The sequence below is a fragment of the Lipotes vexillifer genome, unplaced genomic scaffold, assembly GCF_000442215.2.
Source record: "Lipotes vexillifer unplaced genomic scaffold, Lipotes_vexillifer_v1.1 scaffold427, whole genome shotgun sequence".
Taxonomy (NCBI): domain Eukaryota; kingdom Metazoa; phylum Chordata; class Mammalia; order Artiodactyla; family Lipotidae; genus Lipotes; species Lipotes vexillifer.
Window position 1 is genome coordinate 1,053,726 of NW_006790467.1, and position 10,423 is coordinate 1,064,148.

At 33.9% G+C, this 10,423-nt stretch overlaps 1 protein-coding gene across 1 annotated transcript in view; it reads right to left on the reverse strand.

The window, feature by feature from the left end:
* Window positions 1-4,154: 4,154 nt before the first annotated feature.
* Window positions 4,155-10,423, reverse strand: part of SEMA3D (semaphorin 3D) — a 144,978-nt gene continuing 138,709 nt past the window's right edge. Inside the window, exon 17 of the mRNA XM_007463741.1 lies at window positions 4,155-6,037. Within this exon, the coding sequence (XP_007463803.1) occupies window positions 5,612-6,037 (426 nt within the window). The 3' untranslated portion in view covers window positions 4,155-5,611. The remainder of the gene's footprint in view (window positions 6,038-10,423) is intronic.

The window sequence follows — 10,423 nt, forward strand, 5'->3', positions numbered from 1 at the left end:
TTTTTCTTTCTCTTTTTAGATTTTACTGCTAACTTGTTCTTTTATTGAGATTTAGAGCTTTCATCTGCTTTTTTATTATGAAATATTTTAAGCACACAGAATTATGTTGAGAGTAATATATTTAAATTATCATCCAACGCCCAACTTTGTGAAATATTAACACTTAAATATACTAGTTCCTACAAATATATGTAATATAATATTGAGTTTAGATTTAAAAATATATATATTGAAATAGTCATAGCTCCCTGTGTCCTCATTCTCTTATTTCTTAGAGGAAAACATATTCTGAATATGGTGCTTAACTTTTCCAGAAATTTTTTTATATGTTTGCTGCTTACATATGAATGTATGTATCCATAAGCAGTATCGTTTGCTTCTTTCAACTTGATATACCTAGTATAATTCCTTTTGCTTTCCTGCACTCCTTGATTCTATTCCTTTAACATTGTTTCTGAGATTTTTCTATGTTGATGCATGTAGCTCTTTTATTTTCCCATTTTAAACTTCTGTATCCATTTAGTGACTATACTTCAATTTATCCGTTCTCCTTTTGTAGAACATATAGATTGTTCTCTTTTTTCTATTATAATTAATCTTACAATAAATGTTTTTTAAAATGTCTATTACTGCACATGTGGAGAGGGTTCTCAAGGGTATATACTTAATTGAGAAAAGCTGGTTCTTGGAGTATGTGCATTTTACACTTCATTGGATATGGCCAAATCCCTGTCCAAGATGTGTTTGTACCAGTATATACACAAATGAAAAGTATATGAGCTTCTGAAACAAACAATAAAGTTATTCGCAGCTTCATCTTCCTAGGCAAGAGTTTCCTGGACTAGCAAATCATGTTAAAGAGGATAAGTTGTGTGGTTATAGATGCTTTTGATTCTCAAATGCTAAACTTTTGTTTCTTTTGTCTTGAGAATCACTCACATGACATTATATATTCAAACAAATACAACTGGAATGTTTTCAATTATTAATCTTCTGTTGTATTTTATTTATAGTAACAGCTTGGACATGATCCACCTAAGAGTGCCCTATATACATTTTTTTCTTTTAAAGATGTTATGTATATATACTACTATAAATTCTTATGTTCGAAGCTTGTCAGAGCCCTCAGAAAACTTGACATTTCTCTATACAACATCCCTACAATTTATTTCATTACAAGGTTGGAGGGGATATCATAATATCTCTTTGTAAATATGAAATATCCTTTATGTGTGTACCAAATTAACAAGAAATATAATTTTCTCTAAAAGAAATTCAAGAAAGGTCTTTATAAAGCAAAAACAAAAACCTCAGCCTCTGCCTTTAAAAAATTATACTCATACAGTACTAAACACATCGATGAGTAGTTTTAAATTTCACTTATAGAATGGTAATTGGAAATCTTAAAAGTAGTTACTTGGAGTAGTAATATTAATTCAGTCTACCGAAGTCTAAATTTAAATCACAGTAAAGCTTAACTGTAATACTTGTATGAATTGGGGAGAGAAACTTATTCTTTTCTCTCATAAGGGAAATTACTGCATACTTACAGTGCAAACTATATCCACTAAAAATTGTCAGGAAATATTTTCTTTGGTTTTGATTTAGTGTGATTCTATGTATAAAATCTGGTTACCATGTTTAGGGTTTGAAAACAAAATTGCACACAAACCAACATTCTGTTAATAACCATAGAACACTAACGTTTGTATTTTATTATAATACAACCAAAATATACATTTAACAACTTTCCGTTATTTTAGATTACAAGACTACATTTCTTTTAAAATAGCAAAACTACAAATTCAAAATAGATTGCTAACCACTTACAATTATTAAGAATTAAATTACACAATTAAGTGACAGATTTTTGCCCTTCACCCCCAAATCACCTATATCAAACTTACCATAAATACTTTATAGGACAAAATATTTAAATGAGAGGTATAAGTCATGTGCATGTTCCTGTCTTTGCATTGTCAATGTGTACAATGTTGGAATTTTAGATCTCAGTTTTTAATCTCACATGCAAATTAAATTATTTAAATACTGTGGTCATTTACTGTGAGAAAAAAATATTTCTTTCTATAAAAACATTTCAAATATCTCTTTTTACTAAACTGTCCATTCCCAGTAAGGCTAATGAGTTCCAACATGTTGTCCAAGACAAATTCTAAAGGGAAGCTATTTCAGTTTTGATTTCCACTTTCATTTATGATATATATGAAATATCATATTTAAATTTAAAATATCAGTGTTTAGTTAATGCTCTTGTCCAATTTAGTATTTCGTAGACATCTGGATGCTACCAAACCATCCTTGAAAATTTAATTTTCAATGTAATGTGGAAAAACAGGCACCAACAACTGTAAACTTACTTTTTAGTCGAGTCTACACAATTCAGCAGAAACAAAAATTAATAGCATATAAAGAACCGAAACAGAGACCGAAGGAAAAATTCAAGAGTAAGACCATTTTGCAGGCAGCATGTTGTAAATAAGCATTATTTAGTCAGCGGATGGATGAGGTATGGTGTGAATTATAATTTTTTCACTACTGTTGTGGCTTTTGCAAATTTCTAAATTTCTCTGTGACAGTTTTCCATTTCTTAAATAATTTGGTTGTTTTCAAAAATGTTTATTCAATAAATGTGAATGTAGTGTTTTGAGCTCTTTGGGGAAGAAACAGTTTATATATAAATTAATTATTTAGACTATCCATTTCTAAACAAACTCTTAAAATTCCCAATAAATTGAATGTAAATGACTGCAAACAGTCAGCATTCCATTTAGCAGCATAAATAGCTGGCATGAAATGCAGATGAGAATATGCAAGTCAGAGCCGTACGTATTCAAAACGGGGGAAAAAATATAAAACCAAGAATAAACATAGACATTTTAAGACCTCTCCATAAAGAGCTGATTTCTTAGCAAATGTATTTGAAACTATTAACTATAATTTCATTTTTCATTATTTCAAAGAAAATTTGGTAAAAACTTTCAGTGGTGAGGAAGTATATATTGTATCTCATCTCTAGATTTAATATATTCACACTGTTCTTCTAAGTGTTCGGGGCAATTAAAAGATTAAAAAATTAAACATAGTAGCTTAGATGTCTTCTGTCTTTATAAATACACATAAATCCTTGCCCATATGGTTTATTTATTATGACTTTTTATTTTACTAACAATATTTCAAATATATTTTAATTATCATAAATTAATAGTTTTAGATCCAAAGCAGCCAGAATATTAGCTGTAAATTAAAATGTCCCCCCCAGTTTTTTCTGAATAACGTAAGTTTAGAAAGAATTAATTAAAAAATGGCTTGGACATTCATATTTTGATGAAAACCGAATTTATTTTCACAAGTCAATCCTAACATTTGAGCTTCATGAAATTTTCCCAAAGCCATCCATAATTTGATCACTACTGTCTGATATACAAATATTTGGAAATCTTTTAAAACACATGCTCCTACTTTGAGCTTTGAGCTTACTATGAGTTCCTGGAACATTTTGAGCCAGCAAATCAAGTTACAAACACTCGTTAGCAGTCTGATCTTGCTACAACTATTCTCATGAATTACTTTTTAATAGAGTGATTTGTTCTGGTTCACTTAAGAAAAAAAAACTATCTTCCTTAAGTTTTCCTTACAGTAAAACATCTACAAATATTTATGAGTATCATATCAAAAGGCGACTTAACCTCATAGATCAGTGTGACTACTCTGAGTAGGTAAACAATGCAAACACAAAGAATGTAAGATAGAACGTTTTGAGCATAAAGCCAGTCACAGACATGATACTGAACTCTGTAATAAGTTGCCCTATAATCACAGGGTTCTCACAGGCTTTTATTTTCAAGACACGTAGAATGCATGAGAAACGAGCTATGTCTGCTATTTAGTTTTCTGAAAAGCTGCCTTCCATGTGAGGAAGTGACTAATTTTTCATTTCATACCAAAAACGGCATGAAAAGGCAAAACAGAAGAAGGCTGAGGGTTTTGTGTTATACGAAGGAAAGGTGAGTCCTTCTTAAACAGGCAGGCAACATAACATACATATTCAGAGGAAAGGACAAATTGGAAACATTTGAAAGTGCTAACAAAATGTGAAAAAATGTTTACGTTAATGTTGTGAGTTTGTTTTCTTTACATGCAGTAGGCTTATTTATTATTAAATTACTAAAACAATGCTACTTGAATTACAGCATATAATCTCAGAAATGCAAAAAGATTGTGTGAAGAAAAGATGTCAAAGAGTTAATTTAACCCTTTCCGTTGTCAAAATTTTTGCATTTGTTCTGTTATTCAACAAATATATAGTATTACCACTCCCCACCACTGTTGTCTACCTAATTCTATCTCTCTATATATGTATATATTGTTTTTTCCTATTCACTCAAATAAAATCTAATAATCCAATATTTGGGAGAGCATAAGGCAGTAAATAGAAATAATTTATAAAGCATGATGCATTTTTAGAAAAAAGAGAGGAAGTATACACTGAAATTCCATTGGTTGTAAATAAATTTGTATTCATTTTTCCCATGATCCTTTAGAAAATTTACTTTTCCTCAGACTTTTGCTAGCAGTTTGTTATAATCTAGAGTCGTTTTTTTTTTTAACAGATGGATTACAAATTGGCAGCTACTTATATTCCAGTGAGTAAAGCTACAGTACATTTCACGCACTGTATTTCTGATTGTTCTTCCTTTTTATGGGGATGTGAGTTTTCCCCAAAGCCAGAATTTATGGCTGTCTGTCTTTCTTTCTCTTAACAAATCCCAGCTGCGTGCTTTCCCATTAGGATGCAGTATACATCATGATGTTTCCCTTATTTTATTAAAATGCTTTCCCATATCATTAAAATATTTATTAAGCATTCTGTCCCTGTAAAGATCAGCATATATTCTAAAGACACATAACTGAGCACCACCTTCTCTCTGTGAACCTGCTGACAAGTCATAAGGAATCCTGGGAGGAACATTTATGCCCTTCAGTAAATCAATGCTCCAGGACACTAAATGTAACCCCTGGAATCTGAAAGGAGTCATGCACCTCTCCAAATTCCTAAACCATGCACCAAGAGCGAATGGCCCACTGGGAAAGTTCCTGTTGATAATGTGAGCTGTATCTTATGTCTTCCCTCCAATCCTACCACCAGGTAGCCAGTTCTAGAGTGGAATGATGTATCTGTTCATAAGAAAATATAGCACAATTGCATGGTCAACTCCGTGCTTAAAGGCCATGCAAGGGAAATAAAGCACCTTATTACAATGTCAAATTTGACACTTTCTTAGCTCAGTTATTTATGTAACATAATAAATTCAAAAACTCAGAGTGTAAAACATTCACAAATGTAAAGCCCCTCTTTTGAGATAATTCTGATACTTTGCAGGTAAAAGTTTAGTTCTTGGAAAATTGGTTCAGATGAATGGTTTGCCCTTGCTAATGCCATATCCACCAGATACAGTCTTATTCAGATTACTGTTCTTGTGCTTTAGCAAAACTCCATGGAAAGCTCTTAGGAGTTAATATAAGGATGAATAAAACAGAAGACAGTATTTTTGCAGGTGAAGAATTCTTTTTCTTTAAATTAAATAGAAAACTATGTAGCCACAGCTCTAGGAACCTCTTCTAGGTCTCTGTGATGTCTTCGATTTCGTTTCTTCTTCATTTCCTGCATGTGCTTCCACTTTGGGCCGCCCTTGTTTCGCTGTCTCCGCTTCTCCCTGTGCCACATCTGTTCGCAGTACTGGTCGAGGCTGAAGTTTGGGCTGCTAAGGATTTGGATATAGTCTTTGTATCTCAGCCGTGACTCAGCCAACAGATCCTTGACCCGCCCCTCCTCGTGCTCTGCCCTCTGGGTATTTTCCATCTGTTCATTCTCAATGACATTCAAAGTCAGCTTCACTATGGTGTGGATAAAAGTGTGCTCCTGTGCTTTGCAGTAATACATCCCAGAGTCCTTCTTCTGCAGACTTCGAATCAGTAGCCCGTATTCTGTTTTGATGATCCTTTCATCGGGTTTCAACTGCAGAATTGGAAAAATGTAGGCAATAAATGAGAAACAGAGAGGGCTATGAGCAAAGGCAAAGAGGCTACATAGTTTTACTTAGATGAACCTAAAAGATACAATCCCTGTCTCTCTGTCGTTAAGCATAGTATTGTCAGCCATAGTCGAAGAGAGTGACTAAACTCTCTTTCAACTAAAGTAGCAGCCCCCAAAGATGTATGGCTGCATCTTATTACATCTAACTGAGCCTTTGGAATATAGTTAGTTTTTCTCCCAGTCTACAGATAGGAATAAAAAGCTGTGAAAATTAGTGAAGTAAACCTGGAAACTACCAACTGACCATCTTTACAAAGATGCCAGATACTAATTGGTGTACTAAGAACACCAATTTGTTTCTGAATTTCAGAGCTAGAATGTGACTCTGACAGTCATTGTGTAGAAAAAGAGCTTTAGTGCACACTACTACCTGTAATGTAGAAGAGAGCAGTTATTCCAAAAGGAATTTAATGTTTGCTAGATATTTCCAAATACATGATCTGAGTAGCTTATGGAAACTGTAAGTGGTGACTTGTTAAAAGTCAAGTGGAAAGGCATGGAGGATACAGCCTTTTGGATGTCAGAGCCGTACTGAATAGGACCATACAGTCAGAAGTTTAGCAACATTTAAAGCTGAATTTCTCTTTGTACTATGGATTGAATTTTGATACTTTATGTCTATATGATACTTTAGACTATGTCATTTGTGGAAATATTTGCCATACCTCAGTATACTATAACACGGTAATGTGATCTCAAGTGTGAGAACGCTCAATGAACAAAAAGAACCTCCACTGAAATGTGACGCTCTTTGCCCTTTGAAGCAATAGTACTGAAAGACAATTCAAACATTTAAGCTTGCCTGGCCTCCAATCTGGTGTGAATAGAGAACCTATCTTCAATAAACTACAGGCATGTTTACCGACACAAGAGCCCTGTTTAATGTGGAGTATTGTTGAGTGGCTCAGCATTAAGTAGAATAACAACAAAGAAGTCTGGAAGATTTCCCAGTTTACACATCTGCCCCTGTATTGTAGACTTAGAGTTGATGGAAATCAAGGAGGCATAAAGACGGCTAAATTAAATTTATTCACAGTGGGTGGACTATACTTTGCATCTTTATGTGAAAAATATGTAGGAAAAATCCCTCCAATTCTAGAAATATGAGAAAAGGCAAAGAAACATCTCTGGCTACCAGCCCAGTTAACTAACAAGTATATGGCCAACCACCTTCTATGCCAGAGAAGTGCAGCTGGCGGGGTACCACACAAGGCCAAAGGCAGGTCACAGCTCAGATCCCTGGTTAATGAGGCTGAATGGTCTCCAGCCCTGCCCTTGCGCTACAATGAACCCACACCATCAGGGGTTTGTTTGTTTCCCTTACTTTGCCCATTTGGTGAACTGGTGTGTAGTGGATTTTTTTTTTCCTAATGGATTTATCTAAAGGCCCAGATATTTTTAAATGCTACTGTAATACAAACTAATGTTGAAGTAACTTACATTCTCAGAAACTATAGGAATCTGCTTCCAAAAATAAAAGGGAATTTGAATTGGTAGAGCTCTAAAGGATCAGTCTTAAACAATAATATCAATCTCAAATTTAACACATACTACATATCTTCCTTTAAATAATTTTATTGTAGGAATTATTGTTTTTTCATTTAAATATATCTTAGAACATGAAATTGAAACTCTGACTCCACAGCCCACGTTCTGGTCCCTATCTGCTCTGCTTCCTATGACTACTCATTTATCGTCCCCAATTGGTGTCCCATTTATCAAGTTGGTGACACAGCGTACAGTGTATTTGGGGTGTCAGAAGTAAAGCTCTTTGAAGGTTAAGTGTGAAGTATTATTAGCAACATCATAGACTGCTGCCATATTGCTGGAGAGGTGATGCTCTGAAGCCTTCACTTCTGTAGTTCTTCAATGGAAAATGGCCTGTGGTTACTAGCATGATGACCAAAGTGCATGACTTCAGTTCCGTTTCATCTCTGGATGTTCTTTCCTAGCTGGTATTCTTGCTAATGTTTAAACTGCATTTAATGTGGCTTTCAGAGACTGTCACAGCTCTGAGTCACTAGTTTTTATTGTTCTTTTAAGCTTCTGACAGGAAGGAATGATGACTCTGTGATTTCACACATATTACGCAACACTTCATCATTATTTTTGCTATTCTCTTTTTGTGTCCCATTTATGTTATTTTACTCTGAAGTCTGGCCCCCTTCCCTCCTTTCCAGTCTACTTCTGTCCCTACAGGACTCAGGGTTTCATAAACACCTGACATTTCATTACTCCATCGTGGTCCTTCACCTTTCCTTTCTTTGATGGAATGCTTACTTTTTCGTTTGGTTTTTGACCTACAGATAAAAAGTTTGCTTTAATGAATTTCTTTCTGGATTTATTAGATCAGAAAGTCTATTAGATCATTTAAGTGATTTTTTTTCTCTTCCTAAAATTTCAAAAATATGCTTTACATGAAATGCTATCTCTAATAAAACACATTTTGAATTGATGTATTTTCATAGGATTTTTGCAGTCTAGAGATAGAAATCTGTGACCCAGAAATTAAGTGGTTGATTAACATTTGCCTACTTTACATTCCCATTCTCTGTAGTGCTTTCATTCCATGCTGGAACAGGATGCATTATGCAGACTGCATCTCGACAGTGAAATGTCAGCACAGTCAATTTAGAAAATTCAGCTCCTCTACAAAGAGATAATGTAATCTCTGACCAGTGATTTAAACTCATGGAATTTTCTTCACTCTAGAAGTGATAAGTAAAAACTGCTCAGCCTTACATATCAAAACCATGCTTGAACCGGGGTCAACTATCCATTTGCTTCATATGAGCAAGGATAATATATATTTGGCATTATTCAATGTAGATCTTCAGTGAAGGGCAATTCATTTGAAGTGAAAAGAGAAACATGGTAAGGGACAAAGGACAGTGAGGTACTAAACAGCAGGTAAAGGTCAGTGACTTCCTTCTCTGATAATAGCAGCCTAATGGTAATTCCTTTGCATATAATTCACCTGTCAGGTCTTGCATAGCTAAAGCACTGCACGTGTCTTGGAAGTGACTAGGGATTCAAGAATATCTCCCTTCTTCAACAAACATAGGAGACGACTTATTTAAAAACAGTGCCGAGGCAACTGGCTCATTATTTAAAGAAAAAAAAAAATCGAATGAAGACATAACTCACTCCTAGATTAACTAATATCTTTAATTAAATGTAAATATAAAATGTAAACTGTAATTGTAAAAATAAAATCATAAAATGACTAGAAAATATATATTTGCTGTTTCATTGGGGAAGGAAATTCTAAGCACAAGTGAGAAATCATATAGATATAAATCAATAGATTTGTCTATATAAAGCATAAAACTTGTGTGTTAGGGACACACAAAAAGTTTTAGAGATAGAAAACAATAAAAAGTTACATATAATACTCATAACATTAAAATGATAATATCTATAAAGGGGTTTGTTAAAATAATTTTAAAATGAGTATATCAACATAAACCAAGCAAATGATACATAAGGCAATTTACCAATATGGTGATTTCGATGAGAAATTAGCAATATGCAGTTGTTTATCCAAAGCTGTAAGATAATTAAAGTCTTTAACTCACTTATTTTACATTTAAGAATTTGTCCTAAGAAAATAGACAAGTAGAGAAAGATTTAGCTAAAGGAAAGTTGATTGCTTTTTTAAGAGGTTACGTGAACTTAATAAAACATGGAACATCTGTGGATGACTGTGTCATCAGGATGGCAGGGATGTGGGACAGGAAACATGCTATTAAAATTGAATGGCAGGGGAAAATGCTTGTAGTGTAATGGTTCAGTAGGAAAAAAAAAAGGGTGGAATAGACATCAGAATAGTATTTGTGCTTATCTACACTTAGTGGTCTCATAGTTGTTTATTTTCAAAACCCATTTATATTGCTTTTATAATAAAAGCAACAAAAATGAAACGAAGACCTACCATTAGAAAACTACAAATATTTGAAGATGTTTTTAAAACGTTTGAAAAATCCACAGAAAAATTACTATCACAAATGGTATAAGGTACTGCCTCTTTTATTTATTCAGATCTCAGAAGTTCAACAGAAGCTTGGGGACCGATTAACGTGCTAGTTACAGCACAAACATCATCAATTTCAAGAACAGCTTTATAAGAAAGTCAGTGAATAACTGACTCATGGCCTCCCCAACAGCACCCAACTGTGACACAACTCAGTAAGGAAATGTTCTCCTGGCAGGGAGTAAGCTGGTGACAGCCTCTGTGCCACAGGAGATCCTGGGCCTTCCCTCAGGCTTTTTTTTTTTTTTTTTTTTTTTTTTTTGGGGGGGGGAAAG